This window comes from Mirounga leonina, unplaced genomic scaffold (assembly GCF_011800145.1).
Source record: "Mirounga leonina isolate KUSES-001 unplaced genomic scaffold, KU_Mleo_1.0 Mir_125, whole genome shotgun sequence".
NCBI classification, from domain to species: Eukaryota; Metazoa; Chordata; class Mammalia; order Carnivora; family Phocidae; genus Mirounga; species Mirounga leonina.
The window spans coordinates 67,711,310-67,733,135 of NW_023270305.1; the positions used below are offsets into that span (position 1 = coordinate 67,711,310).

General features: G+C 40.2%; 2 protein-coding genes across 7 annotated transcripts in view; both read right to left on the bottom strand.

Moving 5' to 3' along the window:
* DYNC2LI1 (dynein cytoplasmic 2 light intermediate chain 1) overlaps positions 1-6,657 on the bottom strand; it is a 43,236-nt gene extending 36,579 nt beyond the window's left edge. For 3 of the 6 annotated variants that reach the window (XM_035001668.1, XM_035001664.1, XM_035001667.1), the window contains exons 1-3: positions 6,515-6,657; positions 5,429-5,489; positions 4,496-4,610 (exon numbers count right to left, since the gene is read on the bottom strand). In XM_035001668.1, coding sequence (XP_034857559.1) covers positions 4,496-4,610; positions 5,429-5,472 — 159 coding nt within the window. In that variant the 5' untranslated portion in view covers positions 5,473-5,489; positions 6,515-6,657. Of the gene's footprint in view, positions 1-3,995; positions 4,055-4,495; positions 4,611-5,428; positions 5,490-6,267; positions 6,432-6,514 lie in introns of those variants that run through there. The other 3 variants (XM_035001666.1, XM_035001665.1, XM_035001669.1) reach the window with 3 other exon arrangements.
* Positions 6,658-13,475: 6,818 nt separating this feature from the next.
* The window catches only part of PLEKHH2 (pleckstrin homology, MyTH4 and FERM domain containing H2), a 106,377-nt gene continuing 98,026 nt past the window's right edge, over positions 13,476-21,826 (bottom strand). Inside the window, exons 27-30 of the mRNA XM_035001670.1 lie at positions 21,406-21,535; positions 18,086-18,172; positions 15,189-15,326; positions 13,476-14,216 (exon numbers count right to left, since the gene is read on the bottom strand). Of these exons, the coding sequence (XP_034857561.1) occupies positions 14,031-14,216; positions 15,189-15,326; positions 18,086-18,172; positions 21,406-21,535 (541 nt within the window). The 3' untranslated portion in view covers positions 13,476-14,030. The remainder of the gene's footprint in view (positions 14,217-15,188; positions 15,327-18,085; positions 18,173-21,405; positions 21,536-21,826) is intronic.

Sequence of the window (21,826 nt, forward strand, 5' to 3'; positions counted from 1 at the left end):
AAGTCATTTCCTTCCCACTTTTCTACCTAGAGGATGAGGTCTGGGATGAGAACAGAAGCTCTGGAAAATAAAAGGTTAGTCAGTTTTCTGGCCCATACCCTAAGGTACTGAATGATTTATCACTTGATAAGAGAGGAAACCTATGTCAAGAGGATGATAAGACTATGCCTAGAGACTTGACAATCTAAATCAGGGTGGAGGGATGCTTGGGTGGCTCAGGTGGTTAAGTGGCTGCTTTCGGCTCAGGTCATGATCTCAGGGTCCTGGGATCGAGCCCGGTGTCAGGCTCCCTGCTCAGTAGGGGGTCTGCTTCTCCCTCTCTCTGCCCCCCACCCATGCTCTCTCTCTCTCTAATAAATGAATAAAATCTTTAAAAAAAAAATCAGAGTGGAGAAAATGAGAGAAAAATGCCCACATAAATTGAGATGTCATTGGGTATAACATTAAGAAAAATTTTAAGACAATAATGGAAGAGGGTCCAAGTAATTCACAAGAGGAAACAGCTGAGACAAGTCCTGGAAAGAATATTTACAGCGACAGATACACAACAGTGCAGGTAATAATAAGTGCAGTATTATCACAGGGAAGCAAAACGACCTCATATGAATTACCAGAACTTGTGGCATGAGACTTATGAGTAAAATATATTGGTGTAAAGGAATAAAGAGAGACAGAAGGGGAGAGAAAATACAGCACACTTTGTGTATTTATATGGAAATTCACAAACATGCAAGAAGAATGCATTTGGGTGAAAATAAACAAAGAGCAGAACAGATGTAATCTTGTCACGGTAATTAGACTGTTACCTGACTGTATTAATATATGATATCTCATGTACACATCTCTATTGGGATACAGATAACGTCTAATAGCGAAGAGGATACCAACAATTCAAAAAAGTGCTTACATCAGTTTGAGTTCAGTTTTCTGTCACTCCTAAAGGAAACAATCCAGACTCAAACAGAAACTAGGATCAGAGAGAGGTTAAGTGACTCATTCTAAGATAGGATTCTATACCCAGATAAACATTCAACCCAGAGTGAGAGAAAATAAAGGAATTTTTAGCCATGCAGGGTCTCCTAAGTTTTACTTCCCATGTAATGCTTTCCCAGGAAACTACAAGAGAATGTGCTGCATCAAGGTGAGTGAGTAAACCAAGAACAAGGAAGACACAGGGTCCAGGAAACTTAAGTTCTAACTCAAGAAAGAGGCAAAGGGAATTCCCAAGACGCGGGCGAAGGAGGGTAATTATGCAGCCGCTCGTGTGAACCACGGTACGGACGAGCACAGTGGGTCAAAAGGTGGCAGGACTCTGGCTGGAGAGGGGAACTTTCAGATGCTCTGATACAACCGCCTAGATGGAGATTATACAGAATGCCTGTTGGGGATTGTGGAATCAGCAATATGTCGCTGGGGAGCCAGCTTCAAGGACGGTCCCGAATGATCCCCCTTGCTGGTGGTATTCACACCCAGGTGTGGTCCCTTACACTGTACCAGAGTTGGTCTTTGTGATCAATAGCTTATGGCAGAAGTGATGACACGTCACTTTCCAAGATTAGGTTATAAAAGGCTGCAGCTTCTATCTGGGGCACCTGTTCCCTTTTGGATCTCTTGCTCTGGGGGGAAGCAAGCTGCCATGTTGTACGCAGCCCTACGGAGAGGCATGTATGTGAAGAATTGAAGCCTGGCCAACGGTCATCAAGGAACTGAGGCCTCTTGCCAGCAACCATGTCAACAAGCTTAGAAACTGATTCTCCAGTTTAGTTGAGCTGTTTAATGACTTTAGTCCCAGATGACATCTTGACTACAACTTCATGAAAGACCCTGAGCCAGAACCACATAACTAAACTGCTCTCAGATTCCTGGACCTCATAAACTAGGTGAGATAATGTTTGCTGTTTTAAAAGCTGTCATGTTGGGGCGCCTGGGTGGCTCAGTCGTTAAGCGTCTGCCTTTGGCTTAGGTCATGATCCCAGGGTCCTGGGATTGAGCCCCACATCGGGCTCCCTGCTCCGCGGGAAGCCTGCTTCTTCTCCCTCTCCCTCTGCTGCTCCCCCCTGCTTGTGTTCCCTCTCGTGCTGTGTCTTTCTGTCAAATAAATAAATAAAATCTTAAAAAAAAAAAAAGCTGCTATGTTTTAATTTATTATTAAGTAGCAACAAGTAACTAATGCATATAAAAACTAAGGTACATACACATCAAAGCTAAGCAAATAAAAAAACAAGGCATTTTAAAAATTCTGAAAAAGTTACTCAAGAGAAAAGAAGTAGGGGCGCCTTGGTGGCTCAGTTGGTTGAGCATCCAACTCTCGAGTTTGGCTCACGTCAGGATTTTGGGGTCATGAGACTGAGCCGCACATCGGGCTCTGTGCTGGGTGTGGAGTCCGCTTGAGATTCTCTTTCTCCCTATCCCTCTGCCCCTCCCTCTGACTGCACACACACTCTAATAAATAAAATCTTTAAAAACAAAACAAAAAAAGAGGGGCGCCTGGGTGACTTAGTTGGTTAAGTGTCTGACTTCAGCTCGGATCATGGTCTCAGGGTCCTGGGATGCTCTTTCCAGGACCCTCTCCAGGGTCCTCTCTCTCAAATAAACAAACAAAACCTTTAAAAAACAAAACAAAACAAAACAGGGGCGCCTGGATGGCTCAGTCGGTTAAGCATCTGCCTTTGGCTCGGGTCATGATCCCAGGGTCCTGGGATTGAGCCCCACACCGGGCTCTCTGCTCAGCGGGAAGCCTGCTTCTCTCTCCCCTTCTGCTGCTCCCCCTGCTCCCCCTACTTGTGCTTGTGCTCTCTCTGTCAAATAAATAAATAAAATCTTAAAAGAAAGTAATCCATTTGGCTCAGCAGCAAGTAAGTTTTAGAAATAATAAATTAACATACTGATTTAGTCCCAAATTATAACAACAACTATGTTGCAGATGGGGGCTAGAAGTGAGTGGCTCAGTCAGTAGAGCATGCAACGCTTGATCTCCGGGTAGTGAGTTCAAGCCCCATGTTGGATGTAGAGATTACTTAAAAATAAAAAAAAAAAATCATAAAAAAAGAGCTAGAATTAAATACTCTTATACTATTATCAAAAATTCAACAGATAATGTCTAACATTTTAAGTCTAAAAATAGCCTATAAGCTATTTCATAGATAAGTAAATTATTAAAAAAAAAAACAGTAAAAGCTATTAAAAAGGCTGCTTTAAGGAGAGGCCCTGAACAATGTGGAGAGGTTCGGTGATTTACTTTATGTACCTTTTAAACCACGTATGTGAATCACTTTAATAAAAGTAATGAAAAGTACAAACAGACTGTAACAAAGGGCCCAATCTAAGAAAATTAAGGACAAAACAGCATATATGAAAAAGACAGATCTCAAGCTCAACCTTAGTGAACAGGGTTATGCGATTACTAGAATTCTCCTGAGAATTACTTATTAGTATAATTCCAGTTGAGAGTTACTAAAATCATGACAGAAAATCCGTGACTGATATGGAATCCATGACACAGAAGGCATGACCGAAAGAAATGAAGATCTTAAAGCTGAAACAGACTCAGGGAGACAAGTGGTTGCCATTAATTATTTGAAGGGCAATTTTAAAATATCTGAAGGTTTAAAAAGCAGAAGAAAAATCAGACCTATTCCTATACTGTTTCAAGTCAGAATTAGGACCAAGAATTAGGACCTTGGAATTAGGAATACCAAGTATTTGTATATTTTTACAGGTCAGAATTAGGAACATTGGCAGTTCAATGAAACGCAGGTTTTCTTGTAACTAGAAATTAAGGAAAATGGAACAAGGCTGCCTTGTGGAAGACAACTCCCCCATTGCTAGAGATAGTCAACCATAAACTATATGACCACTGTTTATAGTGGCTCTTACTTAACCTTTTTGAAGGTGCTAGAATGCTGGGGGAACCTAATTTCCCATAAAAACACACTGATACACAATCACACACAATTCTGCATACATTTCTAGAGTTCATCAGCCCTAAGACGTACCTCCATTGACCCGAGTAGAAGGCTAGAGTATCTACAGGTTTCCTTCAGTTTCTGCGACTCTAGTTAAAATAAGTGAAGGGTAAATGTATCATACTGTATCCGGTCCATGTTTCTGTTATCTATATGCGTGTTTCAGCTGTACAAGTTACCAGAACTATGGCCATCGGATTAGCATTTATGGTGCTTTGGGGAAAGAGGACTCTTCCTCCAGGTGGTCTAATTTGAAACAAGTGCTCCTCCGGGCTGCTGTGGCCCACGTCAGAGCATACCACTTGACAACAGAAGTGCCCAGGCTGGATGTTAGTCCCCACTCACCCATGCACAGGACACCTTCATACAAGGCACAACCAGCTCCAAGGTAACCAGCAGGCCAGAGACTGGTTATCTGGCTGAAGAGCTGAAGTATCCAAATTTTTACCCAAGTATTACAATGAATTTTACCATTGGTTGTTAAATCATCATAATACTTGGGGGGAAAAAGTAGGAAAAATGTGCATTACCCCATTTTTACTTCCAATGAAGAAAACAGATTTTTCTCCAATTTCAAGTCCATCACCTTCACTTCCACTACTTCGTTTTTCCACTTCGGCTTTTGCGATTTCCCAGAGAGTTTCACTAGGAGAGGCAGAAAAATAAAATTTAGAGAATCAAAGGGAATCCTTTCCAATATTTATTTCAAGTTCAGAGAAATTTTATTTCAGTTAAATTTATAAAACAAATCAACATTATTTCCTGGGGGACAATAAGCTGATAAAACCTCTGAGGATTAGTCATTTTCTTTGTCCTGGTTCACAGAAGAAAGCTGAAAATGATAAGCAGAGCCTTTGTCGCTAGGATCTGAGGCTGCCTTATTTTGGGACTTCCAGCCAAGGCTGAAAGCTGTCTGGGTTAGTTTCTCAGACATGTACATGAATGTACAAAGCATTTTGGACATCTACAACTTGAAAACCACCACCATCTAGGAAAATGGGGAGCATGTAAAACCAGCACACCAAATAATCTTTGTTTTCTGAAATTTTTCTTTTTTGTTTTTAAATTATATTTCTGGCTCAAGATTCCCTGTTTTAATATATAAAATATAATGAAAGAAAAAACTAATCTAAAACCACATTTTGAAAATCATCTTCCCATTCATCTCTCTACGAACATATGTATTTTTTCACAAATAAGATTATACTTTTTTTTTAATTAAAGCCAAAATGAAAAATGGAGTATTGAACTAAAAAAAATACAAGATTTGATGTGTTCCAAGCATGAATCTGCTACTTTCTACATATACCAACTTGGGCAAATTATCCAACCTCTCTGGATTCTTCATTCCTTTATTAATTCAACAAATATTTATTGAGCAGCTAATATATGCAAGCTTCTGTGCTCTTCCCCAGGCTCACTTCTGTTTCTTCCCTAAAATGCCAATAAAGAAGAATACCAACCTTATAAGATTATCATGATTGATTGTCAAAATGTGGTAATTCATTCCATTTAGGGCTTGACCTAAATATAATTATCTAAAATTACTGAGAGCTTATAATAATTATTCAAGAAACAGGGATGAAGAAAGGGGCTATAAAAGACCAATAGAGGTGTCCCTAAATGTCTGCACTAAAATGTCTGCACTTATTTCACAGGTGATCTCCCTGAAAGCCAGTCCAGGCCTGTCTGCTCTTCATTTACACACCATTCTTTCAAAACGTGATTATCTGCTTTCCAAGCTCCCAGCAGAGAGGAGAGCAGGAGGTGCCCCCGGTGGAAATTTGTAACTATAACCATGTGCAACCAATTACCCCACGATGGGAAGTAAGCTGACCATTCTTCACATTAAGGTTCGTAAACTCAACAGAGATCAGGCCCTGATCCACAAGGTGAGAAAAACAGATTTATCCTGCTCTGGACTCCAGAACCCCTCTCAGTTCCTGACCTCCTTGTAAGTTGTTCAGAGAAGGTTCAGGTGTGATCTTGAGAGCAGGAAATTAAAACTGACATCACAGAACTGAAGAGCTAAAATATATTTTACGGGCCCCCCTTCAAACGCCATCTCACACTTTTCACACAGCTTTCCCAAGTTTCCCTCATTTATTGTTGTCCTGAAACCCTGCACCACGAAGGGAGATGCGGAGAACTCTGAGGAGGGGGCTTTGTGGTCTAATTCACTGCCTGAACCCCTGCTTCTAGAACATTCCTTGGCCTGCAAGAAATTTTTACTTAGTAAGTGAACGGTTGGAGTTTAATGATCTTTCAAAATCTTAGTTTTCTACCCGGGGAACTTTTCTACCTGCTTGTGACTGAATCCATATGCTCGAGGGTAGTTCATAGGGATCCCTGACCATCCAGACAGCGGTTGCAAGCAAAAAAGATTCAGAATTTTCTTCCACAGGCAGGACCTCCTAGGCTCCTCTCCCTAAATAGACCCCCAGCGGCCCTCCCTCCCCTGCTCCTTCCAGGCTGGGGTGGGAAAGAGAGGAAAGCCAGACTCTCGAGGGGAGCATAAACCGGGGGGCAAACAAGGCTGCGGGGGATACCTGGGCATCGTGGCTCGACAGCCCCAGCGTCGTGGGCTCAGCGTTTGGGGCCTGCTTAAAACCAGGACGCCAGCGAGCTCCGAGACCTGCCGGATTGTGCGGACTCTTGGGTTGCCATGGGAGCGACGGCACAGGCTGCGTTGCGTGCGACAGAGGGCATCATGGGAAATGTAGTTCTCAGCGTTCCTGTTCAATTCTCGCTCAATGCCTCATCCTCTATGTGAGAGAATGAGGTGAGCCGTCTGACAGACCTGGAACCTAAAAGCTCTGGGCTGGAAGTGTTCTTTTACTTAAAAAGTATTCTACTAGGGGGCGCCTGGGTAGCTCGGTCGTTAAGCGTCTGCCTTCGGCTCAGGTCATGATCCCGGGATCCTGGGATCGAGCCCCACATCAGGCTCCCTGCTCCGTGGGAAGCCTGCTTCTCCCTCTCCCACTCTCCCTGCTGTGTTCCCTCTCTCGCTGTGTCTCTCTCTGTCAAAAAAAAAAAAAAAAAAAGTATTCTACCGAGTACCAGACTATATGGCAGGGATGTCTGCTCTCTCTTTTCAGTCACTTTTCTCTCCCCGCCAGCGACACTTGGGAATGGAGGGTGAAACAAACTCCTGAGCTGTTTTCTAGTGATTTACTAGAGAATTGTGATTTTGGTATTTTCCAACTTTATGCTTGTTTAGTTCTTTCTGGGTTTATGCAATAGCACATCATTTATTAAGTTAATAAAGCAAACGCATCTCCATGATACTTCATTTACTTTATCTCCGAATCAATAGCAAACATTGAGTTATTACTATATGCATGAGCGCTACGCAGAGTATGGAATGAAGAGGTAAGACAAGATCTCCGCTCTTGAGAAGGATGCACACAACTAAAAGAAAGCCAGTGCTATAAGCTATTGTAGAGAGGTATAAAAAAATCACATCATAAGAGTAAGTAATTATGCCAAAGAGGGTTGAAACCTTCAGGGCAGTGACAGTATTTGATCTATTTTGAATGCTCGGTAGACCTAGCCTCTCTGGCCCAAGATGTTTTGAATATTGAAGGAGATACTCTCCTTATACCCTTTTGCCATTTGGCTTGGTGTAATGAATGGTGTGATGTTCAAGAAGGTGGGCTTTAGATGGACTTAGATTTCCATTCTGACTCAGCCACACTGGCTAAGTTGCCACATTGCCACGGTGGGTAAATCATTCAGTATCTCCAAGCCTCAGTATCTGATCATGTAAAGCAGGGGAAATTTATGAGTTTGAAATGAAATAAATATATGTAAAACATAAATTATGTGTGCCTGACACATTATAAGTGCTTCATGCTTGGTATTATCATGTTGTAAGCTACCGATCCGCAACTTTGAACAAAGAAACACAAAGATCACATTCCTGGAAATGAAGCAAAAAAAATTTTTTTAAGGAACAAAAAAAAGCATTCACGACATAAAATCTTTGGGATCAAAATCCTCCCAACACCTAGGTGCATTCTGAAGACATAACAGACTACAGTTGCACATAGAAAGGGATGTAAAAGGAGTGCAGTTCAATAGAGAGAGGATGATCGCAAGGGAGGTTGGTACATCTGCCATTGAATCAGCATCTATATCTTGGAGCTAGCCTGCCTATAAGTTCACAAACTGGTGTGGGACAGAGTGTAATGAATTATAATAATGAGTTCTGGAACTTTGGAAGCCCTTTGTATATTAATTAGGAAGCCCTGTTGATATGAATAACAAAAGTGGCAGCTAACATTTTTGCCATTTACTTGCTATGTGCCAGGCACGCTACTAATATCTTAAAGGTATAATTGTTTGGATAACTGGGATAGAAGGTTGAAGAAAGAAGCCTGGTAACAAGGAAGGTAAAAGTTGTCTGGCTGGGCCCTGGTCACCAGCATGGGTTCAGAGGTGAATCAGGGGATTCTGCTGATCTCGTTGAGCAGATGAGTTCCCTTTTCTACCCTTATGCCTCCTGAGGCTTCATATTTGGACAAAGCGACCTTCCTGGGTAGATGAAAATTGTTCTTAAGGTAGGAATATATAGAGATTTGAGCTCCCCTACTGGGTGACCCCTAAAAGACTCAAGGATTTCAATGGTGGTAATAGAGAAGAAGACAATTTTATGATGCTTGCTGGGTGGAATAAACAACAGTGCAGAAGAATACAGATGTGTGCAGAGTGTATTTGGGGAATTGTGAATGGTTAAGGGGCAAGCATATAAAGTGGTGTGACTATGGTGGGAGAGGAAACTGGGCAGGTTGATTGGGCTTCGTTGAAGGATCTTGCAGCCTGGATTTTACTGTGTTGGTTGTAAAAAACCAAATATGATTTTAAAATAGGGGTGCTCCAGGACTGGACCTGAGTTCCAGTGAGAGAATTTTTTGCAGCTGTGGGAAGGATGTTTTGGAGTCTGGAAGTCCATATGGAAGCCATTAACAATAGCCCAGACAATGACAGAGTTTTCACCTTTTCCCCCTTGTTTTCAAAGTTATATAAGCTTATTGTAGAGAAAAAAATAGTGTATGGAAAAAATGAAGAGGGTAAAAGAAGCACACCCCAGAAGCAATACCTATTAAACATTTTGGTGTATTTCATTCTAATCTGTCCTCTTACAGTTGAGATTTTACTGTAAAGTTAATTAACATTCTGATTTTAACATGTATTTCTCATCTCAATTTTTAAAAATCCATCGTAGGGTGCCTGGGTGGCTCAGTCGGTTAAGCGACTGCCTTCGGCTCAGGTCATGATCCTGGAGTCCCGGGATCGAGTCCGGCATCGGGCTCCCTGCTCGGCAGGGAGTCTGCTTCTCCCTCTGACCCTCCCCCCTCTCATGTACTCGCTCTCTCTCATTCTCTCTCTCTCAAATAAATAAATAAATCTTTAAAAAAAAATCCACCATAAACATAACTTTGATGGCTGCATAATATTCCACTATACAGGGTTCTCATAATTTACTTAAGCATTCTCCTCATATTGAGCTTTTTTTATTTTTATTTTTTGAGAGAGAGGGAGAGCACACATGCTGCACAAGGCAGTGGGGGGAGGGGTCAGGTGGGCGAATCTTAAGCTGGCTCCCTGCTCAGCATATAGAGCTGGACTTGGGCTCGATCTCACGACCCCAAGTTCATGACCTGAGCCGAAATCAACAGTCAGATGCTTAACCAACTGTGCCACCCAGGTGCCCCTCATATTGAGCATTTGAAGTGGTTCAGAGTAAACACCTGAGTTGGGCCCCGTAGAGCCTTTCTCTGGGATTTTTTTAAACTAGAATTGGGAAGCTCAAGTCATTCCCCCTCTGGAGGAAATTGGCATGTTTTCTGCTGAATGAAGCTGTTTTGTTGATAAATTCCTTATCTACCCTGGATATTAACCCCTTCATCAGATACATGACTTGCAATTATTTTCTCCCATTCTACAGGTTGCCTTTTCACTTTGTTTCTTTCGATGTGCGGAAGTTGTGAAGTTTGGAGTTGTCCCATTTGTCTTTTTTTTTTTTTTTTTACTTTGCTGCCTGTGCTTTTGAAGAGTTGTCGATTTAATAAAGCCACCAATATAATCTATCTTCTGAAAGGGATCCCAACCCCCACTCACCCACCCCTCCCATTGATTAGATTATGTTAGCAAAGTGCTGGAAGGAAGGGTACCCTGTATTCAAGTGCTGTGGTGAACACTTGAGTCTTGTTCTGGAGTTATTTGCTAATAGATGTTACCCTAGTAAGCAAGTTTTTGTTTCTTGACTATTACTGGACCTAAAAATACTTATAAAGCATACGGTGAAGATTTCAGATTGACATTGATTATAAATATGCCTCCAGAATCACTGTGACTATGTTTGATATAGGCAAAATTAAGTTCAACAGGTAAAATTATGGTGTAGAGCAAGTGTGTATTTCATCTCCTCACCCCAGCTTCTGTCGAGGTCCATCCATCTCTTCTTTGCAGGAGTCACCTTCCCACTTAAGTGCCCAAGAGAAGTGTGAATCTTGGTTCCAACTGGGATAAGGATGAATCTTACTTCATGTTAATATCTATGTGTGGACTTTACCTTAATTTGGAGTTGTTTCTTTTTTTTTAAAAGATTTTATTTGAGAGAGAGTGCTTGTGCACGAGTGGGGGGAGGGGCAGAGACTGAGGGAGAAGCAGACTCCCTGATGAGCAGACAGCCGGACAGGATCCCAGGATCCTGAGATCATGACCTGAGCTGAAGGGAAACGCTTCACCAATTGAGTCACCAAGGCGCCCCTTAATTCGGAGTTTAAAGTTACTCTTGTAGCAGTAAAATCCCTTTCTTCTTTCAGGGAAAAGAGAACAGGGAAAAACAAGAGGAGATACCATTTCTCCATGAACCCGTTAGCAGGGAAGCTTCTCCACCCTGTTATTCCTGCTCCTCACTGCTCTTCCCTCAGTCCCCACATTCCTGGAGCCTTTGATCTGCAGGAATCAGTCCAGAGACTCTGCATTGGGGAAGTCCAAATTCCATGGCAGCTAGGGGGTAGGTGGACAGGTGAAATGTGTTCTTGGCAACCCAGGAACACTTGAAGTCTTTGTCTAGCGAAATATGATTATCTGTGGTGGTTAATTCTTCAGGATTATACTACAGTACAATTGGGTAAGTGCATTGTTCTAGGAACCCAGCCACTATGTGTTTTTTCCTTTGGGAAAAATTTCCAAACAATCAATTAATAAGCACATTTTCGAACAAAGACTCTGTAAGTTGTGACCAACTTTTCTTGTAAATTGAGAGTTAAATTCATTTCCAAGCTAGGACACTATTTGACTTTAAGGACACATGCATAAAAAAATCCAGAACATTTAAAATAAATTTTTAGAACACAGTCCATCAACTCACCTGCATGAAATAAGCTACTTATGGAACTTATATGAAATCATGGGAGAACCCCATGATTTATACATATTGTATATGTGTCAATATGCATACATACATCTTAAAATTACAATTTGCCAAAACGGTTTCCTTTTATATGGATAAAACAAAGCAACACTGAAGACAAAGCATGAATGCAAGAGAAGGAGGTAATAACTACCATTTTCACTAGTAGTACACCTCAGCTTTGACAATGAAAACATTAGGTACTTACTGAAGATTGTTCAAAAGATAATGCTCAAAATGGGTTTTGTAAATCATTTATTATGATTGAAAGGGAAGAAAATGATAGGAGACAAATATTACAATTAAACATGTAACAATTATTCTCTTGTAACCAATCATAATAACATACTTTGAATTTTTTAAATGGCTATACAAGTAATTTCCCAGAAAATAAAATTTTCACATCGTGAGTTACAGAAAATTGATTTCTTTCCATCAAAATATTTTATCTCTGTTCTATCAAAAATAAATGCCAAGTATAAGGTACACCGTTTAAGCTAAGCCTTCACTACTTGTTCAAATGAGAAGATTTGGAGGGGGGGTGTGCTTACCAGATGGTGAACTAACTACTACCTTAGAATAAAGCCCTCACACTTATGTAAACTGTGGCATGCCTCTGGCTCACCAACTAATGAGTATTGGACACTTTTCTGGGAACTAAGAAACTCTGTTGTATCCCAGCCAAAATACTATTGAGAGTCATTCCAAACTGGTAACCAGTTTATTCTCAAAAGCCAACTTGCTTATGCAGTGAGTGGTTGTGGCTCAAAAGATTTAGGGGAAACAGTAAATGGAAATCTACTTCTATGGGGTTTTTTGACCTTATTTTGGTCATTACCAATAAAGCAAAATCTTAGGTAAGCACTGTATTTCTTGGCTCTGTCCTTTCTAAGGATGCTAATGTGAGATGGAATTATTTTTAAAAGGCTTAGCGTGACAACAGTACATTGCCATAGGGTGAAAGCAGCAAAGAAGAAAATATGAAGGCTCTGCCAACAAATAAATTCAGCAGCTAACATTTTTTTTTCAAATTGGTTAAAAAAAAGTACCACACACAGAGTGATAAATACATGTGCAAAAAATAAATACAAATATTCTATACATAAATAAAATTAAGTATACTTATGATTACTATTGCAATTAAACGGTTTTACAATATAATTTTCATGTCTTATCACAGTTTCATTTTTATCATGAATACTAATTACTTTGTTTTACAGTCACATACTGGAATGAACTGACCACTTGTGTAACCTAGCAAAGTAATACATTTCTAGACTCACTCAACTAAAATTTTACCTCCTTTGACAGAAGATTTCTCTTTTCTTTTAAAAAATATTTTGAGAATTTATGTTAAAACTATAATGAAAAAGGCCTATATGAGGGCAAAATATAAGAATTGTCTTTGCTTTCAAAGATATTATTCAACAAAATAAGGTCAAGATGACCCAGCACCAAATGCAATGAAATGTGGGCAATATTCCAGTGAACTCAGGCTATCCAGTAATAGCTAAGGGATGTGGGGAATCACTGTCTTGTGTTTTTTTTTTTAAGATTTTTTTTTTAAAAGATTTTATTCTATTTATTTATTTGAGAGAGACAGTGAGAGAGAGCGCACAAGAGGGAGTAGGGTCAGAGGGAGAAGCAGACTCCCCGCCCAGAAGGGAGCCCGATGCGGGGCTCGATGCGGGGCTCGATCTCTGGACTCCGGGATCATGACCTGAGCCGAAGGCAGTCGCTTAACCGACTGAGCCACCCAGGTGCCCCCACTGTCTTGTTTTAAACTTTACACTCCAGTGATCTGAAAAGGTGATGGAGTATACTTTCTAATATCACACAGGAGGTTCTGGTTACCTAACGCCCATTTTCTCACCATGATTCATAGTGCCAGATTTACTGCACTTGCTCTAAAAATTTACCCCTCAACAGCATCCTGCGGCTGTTTCTTTCTTTCTTTCTTTTTTTTTAAAGATTTTATTTATTTGACAGAGAGAGACACAGCGAGGGAGGGAACACAAGCAGGGGGAGCGGGAGAGGGAGAAGCAGGCTTCCCGCCGAGCAGGGAGCCCGATGTGGGACTCGATCCCAGGACCCTGGGATCATGACCTGAGCCGAAGGCAGACGCCCAACGACTGAGCCACCCAGGCGCCCCCTTGCGACTGTTTCTGACACTGTATTCTCTACTTCTCTCCAAACACCGTATCATTAATTAAAAGCACATTTAATTACAGTACTCGATTTTTTGGCAGTGAGCCTTTCCAAATAATCAACTGGTTTGCCAAATGAGAGTTTGGAATCTCCCTTTGCCAGAATATGTTTTTTAAAAAGACAAAAAAAAAAAAAAAGAAAAATGCCATATTGCATGATGTGTCTGCTGGCAAGGGACAAAGGAGGTGGGGGAAAACGATGAATTCGAACCCAGTTAGTCTAAGAGAAAGTCAGCATGTGGGCACATCTTGTGTTTATGTTTTATTAGTCGTACTCATTTGAATATTTAAGAATCAAATAAAAGACACCCCGCATTTTTCAAGTTTGGAATCCCAGTGTGTGGGTGCCATGCTGCCTGGGTGTAAATGAACTTATTTGTAGCTGATGCAACCATCGCCCGGAGGATGGGAGTGAATGTTCAGGCTCCAGAGCTTTCAGAGTAAGGTGGGTCCTTTAGTCGGTCTGCTACTTGACAGAAGGGGCTGGCTTCCCACTGCCCTGGCTTCCGGTCCCCGCGTCTGGGCTGAGAGCAGCGCTGGAGCAGAGAGGTGGTGAAAGGTTGCCTTTTGCTGATGGAAGTTGTTTATGTAACTGGCGATCAAAAGAGTGATTTCAAGAATCTAAAACAAGGAAAATAGAATTGTTAGTGCTCCGGAGAAGTTCTCAGCACTTCCAGACCTGGCCACAGGTGGTCTCCATTTGCAAGTGCCCAGGCTTCCAGAATTCCCTTCTCTCTCCGGATCCGTGAAGTGCTTACATGTTCAACACCATCAAGCCACTGACATATTTTCCAGCTGCTTCAGCCAGAAAAAAGAATGGGTCTTAAAAAACAATCAAATTTAGTGGCAAATATTAAAAAATGTGACGATAGTGCAAGTCTATCAGTTATCTTAAAGCCACATCTGTGTATAAATGAATTAAGAAATTTAGCACATTATATCAACTTTTTATTTAAACTAAATAAAGTCCTGAGTATGTCTCAATCTTCTGCACTTACTGGTTAACTGCCTTCACTTGAATGTCTGCCATTTAAAAAGAAAGTTTCAGATTCTAAAGAGGTAGTCTTTTTTAGTTGACATTTTTAAGACAAAGTTTTAGGAAACTCAGGTTCTCATTCTTTTTACTAAAACTGGAATTACATACTAAAATATAGCCCTTGTACTTACTGTTTTTGCTTACAGACATTAAAACTACACAGAACAAGTAACGTCTCAATTATAAAACCTTATTCTTCTCACTAATGAGTCCATAACCTGAATTACCCCACGTAAATAAGATAATGTGTATAAAGTACCTGACAACAACTTACATCAAGACCACTTATTTTGAACCTTCTATATACCAGGCACTGGGCTAAAGCATTTAACAATCCCATCATTTAATTCTTAAGCCAAAAAAAGTAGGTAGCATTATATAATTTTTTAGGTGAAGAAACCAAAGTTTAGCAAGATCAGGTAAGCCAGAATTTGGACCTAGAACTGTTTGATTATAAGTAAATCTGTTTTCCCATCTGCAACTTAGTTTTTGCACAATAAATGTTTTAGCATGAAAAAAACTAGTATAAAAAAGTTAGTAGAAAGGCTTGTACTCACCTTGGGTTTTGCCATGGCAAAAAGTAATTTCTCTGTTGGTTTGTCCTTTGAATGTGTATTGTTAATGACTATCATAAAATCATCTTGATGACCTCCAAAGGTCATTAGACTCTTGTACACATAGCTGACTATTAACCTCTTCAAAGAGAAGAAAAAGTTAATATCTTATATACTTTTTACTTTCAAAGAAAGATGAGAAATGATTAATAACATATTTCCATTAAAATGCTGATATTAATGAAACTAATATTATGTGTTATCTATACTTAACTAAAAAAGAAAAATGCTGTTATTAGTTATTTTTTTATTTTTTTTATTTTTAAAGATTTTATTTATTTATTTGAGACAGAGAGAATGAGAGACAGAGAGCATGAGAGGGAGGAGGGTCAGAGGGAGAAGCAGACTCCCCGCCGAGCAGGGAGCCCGACGCGGGACTCGATCCCAGGACTCCAGGACCATGACCTGAGCCGAAGGCAGTCGCTTAACCAACTGAGCCACCCAGGCGCCCGCTGTTATTAGTTATATATAATAAAAATTATTTTCTAATATAAAATCTTAAGATTCAAAATAGATAGTAATGTACTAGTTTTATGTAGGCATCATTTACCTTTATAATTAAAATACAGTTTGATTCTAATAACTCAATGTGGAAAAAACCAGAAAATACAAAAAGAAAATAAAAAGCACCTATATTCCAGCATCCAGTGGAAAACCACGGTTAATACTTTGTATATGTCCTTCAAGATCTCTCATTATATGTATCTATATTAGGTTGAACCATATGAAACTGATACTTTTTAAGGTAAAAATGGTCAAATATTGGCAAATCCATATGTTTCACCTTGATATATAGATTTTGATACAAACATAAATAGTATCATGCATATTGTTTAGGATTCTGCTTCTTTTTAAATGTAATAACAAATCATGATATCTTTTCATGATAACAAATGTCCTTGTATAACATCATTTTCAGCTTTATTTAACCAATCTCCTATTGCTGGAGATTTAAATCATTTTTTATTTGTTACTATCTTAAACAATAATGCATATTTTTGACATATTTCAAAATACCCATACCTAATTATTTCTTTAGTTATAAATCTCAAATAACCGGAACTGCTACCTCAAAAAAGTAAGGACAATTTTGAGAATATTTCCAACCTCTCCTCTGGAAAAGTTACACCCAGTTACATTCCCAGCACTGTAGTCTTGCTAACACTAGATATAATCATTCTTTTAAATCTCTGCCAACCTGACTAGTGAAAAGTAGAATCTCACTGTTTTAAATTGAATGTATTCGATTACTAGTGAAATTAACATTTAAAAATACATTTATTGAACATCTGTATTTCTTCTATGAATTGCCTTGGCCCATTTGTCTATTGGTGTGTTTATCATTCCCTTATTGTTTCGTAAGGATATCAACCCTTTGCCATACATGCAGCAATTTTTTCCCCCTCTGTAGCTAAGACAATTTTAAATATTAAAAAATGTACAGCTTATAGGTAAAGGAATCTGCATATCTAATGATTAGCTTGCAAGACTTTGAGCAGGCAATTCCAGCACTCAATGCTCCATGAGTGGCAGCCCACCAGTGTCTTATCTCCTGACCTCTGTGTCCATCTCCCAGGATCTAGGAAACTGGCTTACTTACCTAAGGTAACTCAGTACTGGTTTACAATTTTTGTTGACTTTAGGTCATCGATTTTATAACCTATCTTCAAGTTACCCATTCAAGAACCTTAGCATTCGAGAACTATAAAGCTCTTCAAAAAGTTTTGTTTTTGTTTTTGTTTTTTTAGCAATTATAAGGAGAAAGTACTGTAACACTAGCCATTAGTTTGGTTTCCAAAAAATTCTCAGTGATCCCTGACTAGAGCCAGACATAAGAGAGCCCATTACACCTACCAGGAGAATTTAACAATTCCTGTCTGCTAGATTTAAAAACAAAACAAAAAAGAACACATGAAATATGATAGAAAAATAAAGCAAATTTCAGATAGATACATAAACATGTAGAAAGCACAGTTTGACGTTATATTTAATCATGTAAAAAGCTCTAAAATACCACATATGTACAAGTGAACTGGTAAGTAATATTACAGAAAGTTACAGAAATGGTTACAGAAGCCTTAGGGATACCGAACTTAAACTTTCGTAATTAAAGTTTCTACATTAATGTTATCTTAAAGGCTTTCATTTTACACAGGAAGCAATCTTCCTAACACTATAAATGAATAGTCATTTTACAAATACAACTGTGGTTGGGGTGCCTGGGTGGCTCAGTTGGTTAAGCGTCCAACTCTTGGTTTTGGCTCAGGTCATGATCTCAGGGTCATGAGATCAAGCCTCGAGCTGGGCTCTGCACTCAGCCTGGAGTGTGCTTGAAATTCTCTCTCCCTTTCCCTTTGCTCCTCACCCCCCACTATGTTCTCTCTTTCTAAAACAAACAAACAAATAAATAAATAAAATCTTAAAAAAACAACTCAAAAAAACAAAAACAAATACAACCGCAATTTAGTCATGGTATCTTAATATTTTCCTCATATGCAATATAAAACCTGTCCAATCTTGTTTTATTTTTATTTTTATTTTTTTAAAAGATTTTAAAAAGAGAGGGAACACAAGCAGGGGGAGTGGGAGAGGGAGAAGCAGGCTTCCCACGGAGCAGGGAGCCTGATGTGGGGCTCGATCCCAGGACCCTGGGATCATGACCTGAGCCGAAGGCAGATGCTTAACGACTGAGCCACCCAGGCGCCCCTGTCCAATCTTGTTTTAATGACTATTTGTTACACAGCATTAGGAAAAATGTTATCTGTGTATGAGAAAAATCACATGAAGAGATCATTAGCTTCTGTGTACGGTACACTGAGCAATGTGAAACTTAATCTTACCATGGAGTTGTATTCTAAGATGCTTAAACCATCCTCATGGATAGCCAGCCACATGAAAGTACTTCCGAGTGCTGATGGAGTTACGGGCTGTGAAGAGGTGCAAATACACTGTATAATAAATGCTAAGCAAAATCACAGAAACATTTTTCCGTCAAAATACAATGCAACATTTACAACAACGACTTCACATTAAAAATCTTCTTGGGGTGGGGAGAAAAAAAGAAGAAAATAAAACTTATGGGGGAAATAATCTCTCTTGGGGCAGAGGCAGGATCATGTAATGGAAAGAGCAGTGAATCTGATATCAGGAGATGTTGGGTCTGAGTTCCAAATGTGCCATTTATTAGCTGTACATTTGGACAAGCTACTGAATCTCTCTCTGAGGCTCAATTTTCTCATCTTTAGCATGAAGACAACAATGTTTAATCTTATTTTTCTTTTGTTTTAATAGTTAATAGGCTTGTAGTTAATAAGCTTGTAGGATTTCTATGATGACCAAGATCCTAACGGAACAAAATATGCTGATGTGTTTTCTAAGGCATGTGTAATGCTACTACAAGGTAAAGGATTAGTATTATAAATGCACACTTTTTCCAAAAGTTTATTAAATCTGATATTCATTGACTAATAACAATAGAATAAAAAGAAAATACGAAACTGTGATGAGTGGTAATGAGAAATACCAAAATTTCCACTAAATTCCTTATTGTAAAAAAGCAATGAAATTATATTAATAAAGAGAATCTCACCACTAACCCCCAACTAAAACCCATGCATGTTTTCGAGCATTTTACAATGATTGCTTAACAATAAGAACTGAAATTCTAACAAAAACTTAACTACTTCTCTTAAACCTTATAAAAGAAGTTGAGACTATAGGGACACCTGGGCAGCTCAGTCGGTTAAGTGTCTGCCTTTGGCTCAGGTCCTAATCTCAGGGTCCTGGGATGGCCCCGCATTGGGCTCCCTGCTCAGCAGGGAATCTGCTTCTCCCTCTGCCTCTGTGCCCCCCCCCCCCCCCCCCCCCCACCAACCGCTCCAGCTCGCTCACTCTCTCTCCAATAAAATCTTTAAAAAAAAGAGAGAAGTTGAGACTATAGATAAGGAACTGGGATGAATCTATAGTATCTATACAAATCTATAGTATTTATACATATAGTATTTTTGTTTATAGTGAAACTTTTCAGAATCTCATGTATAAAAAACCCCTGGGGGCGCCTGGGTGGCTCAGTTGGTTAAGCGACTGCCTTCGGCTCAGGTCATGATCCTGGAGTCCCAGGATCGAGTCCCACATCGGGCTTCCTGCTTGGCAGGGAGTCTGCTTCTCCCTCTGACCCTCCTCCCTCTCATGCTCTCTGTCTCTCATTCTCTCTCTCTCTCAAATAAATAAATAAATAAATAAATAAATAAATAAATCTTTAAAAAAAAAAAACAAAACCCTGGGTTACTGTCTACTGAGGGCTGGTTTGCAAAGGATAGGCAAGCATTACAAAGGATGCCATTCAACCTATCAGCCCTTTGACAAAACACTGTTTTTGTTGTTCTTCAGTGAAACAAAACATGATATATACATGCAGTGGAATACTATTTAGCTCTTAAAAAAAAGGAAATTCTGACACATGCTACTACAACATGGTTGAACCCTGCAGACATTGTGCAAAGGAAAATCAGCCAATCACAAAAGGGCAAATATTGTACGATCCCTGTTACACGAGGCTTCTAGAGCAGTGAAATTCACAGAACAGGAAGTAGAATGGTGGTTATCTGGGCCTGGGGAGAACAGGGACTAGGAAGTACAGAGGTTTAATCCGGGAAGATGAAAAAGTGCTGGAGGTGGATGGTGGTGAGGGTAGCATAAAAATGTGAATGTACTTAATGTCATAAAAACGTACACTTAAAAATGGTTAAAATGGTATATTTGATGTTATATATATTTATCCCCCCCAAAAGGGTGTCATTAAGCAAAGGAGGTGTCTTCATAGTATAAAGGAAGAAAAGTGAGCAAAGAAAAGATGCCACTCATGCAACATGCAGATGCTACATATTATTTAATAATATTTCTGTGCTAAAAACACAGAACATACGATCAAAGATGGATATTGAATATTTCTTCCAATGCTGAGATTAGAATTAAAATTCATTGTAAAATGCTGCTCTACAGTTCAAGTCTAGTCCTTATATTTTTAGAAGGCCTATGTTCAATTCCTTGCAAATATATTAATTTTAGAGATGTTTAAGCAAACTGACTTTATCACCCACTTACTCAGTATATAGCTTCCAGTGCCAGTAGCAAAATAATTTCTTACCTCGCAGTGATACAGTCACTCATGGAAGCAGAGTACAACAGCCTAGATTTTACTCTTCTAATCTAAGTTGTCATGTGTAGATGGCGAAACTGAGGTCCAAAGAGGTTAACTGACTTGCCCAGAGTGGCACAGCGATTCAGCAAACATTTATTCAGTGATACTTATGTGCAAGGCAAAACGGTGCGCACGAGAGGAGGATTTCAGGGTCAGTGAGTCTATACCCTCAAGATGTGTACCACTTATTAGTGAGGACAGACCAAACACGCACACAGATCAGATCGAACACAAGACCAGAAGCATTTCAGGAGCCTGAGGGAGTATAAAGTGACATGGTTCAATAGAAAGAAGGAGAATTCAAAAGTACAGTTTTTCCCTGGGGGCCGGGGCTCCCCCCCCCCCCCCCCCCACCCCCCACCATCTGGGTCTGCCTCTCCTTCCTCAGTGTTCCCACAGCGCTCTGGCCCTGTGCCTCTTAACCCTGTTCACCCACCATGCTTGTTTTCCCGCCCTGTTGCAACACCGGATCGACTGTGAGTTCCTAGAAGTTTGGGTACAACCCATCTGAAACCATGGGCTTCTGTATCCCTAGGTACATAATGTTTGGCCAACAGAAGTCACTAAATACTAAATACATGAGCAAATGAGTGACAGAGTGAATAACAAATGGGTGAGAGGCTGCGTGGCTGAAGAGAAGAAAGCAGAGTCCGGTGGTCGCCTTCAGTCTCCTGGTGAGCCTACAGAGTGTGAGTGACTTACGTGGGGGCCTGGGGGCGGGGGGGCGGAGGGGGAAGTGGGGCAGAGGGCACAGATGGAGAAGCTGCTGACTCTCCTGCCCCTTCTTGGGTCCCTTCATTATTTTCTTTCCATTGTTGGGAATCTCCTTATATCCTTTTTAAAAGCCGAATCTACTACACTTGGGGGGACTGTGGTCACTGTTTGACTTCACTGAACCAAAGAGAGTCAACTATACAGGAGAAGGTTTTCATTCGGCATCTCCCTCCCATCCTTTCTTACTTTCGCAAGAAACAACTTGGCACCAAAGAATGGCCACTTCCTGGCTACTGTCAAATAAATGCGCACACAGTCAGCAGCGCTGTGTCCCCGGAGGGCCATCCATCTGGTCGACAGTCGCTGACAGAGCTGCCTAAGAAGAGAACAAAAACAAAAGGCCAAAGCAGAAACAGTGTATTGGCCTCCCAGGGCAAAGCTCTGCTTGAGCCAATTGTAGGCACGACCAGGACACCCAGGCGTCACCCAGGAGGAGCTATTATTTTGTGATTCCCATCTCGCCACTGTCCACCCCTTGTCCTTTTAGAACATTCCTCTCACCAAATTCTCATACTATTAGTGCTCTCGGCATGACCTAGGTTCCCCACCTCCCACCACCCCGTCAGGCAAAGTTAATAAAAATCTGATAAACTAACATCAAACCTTA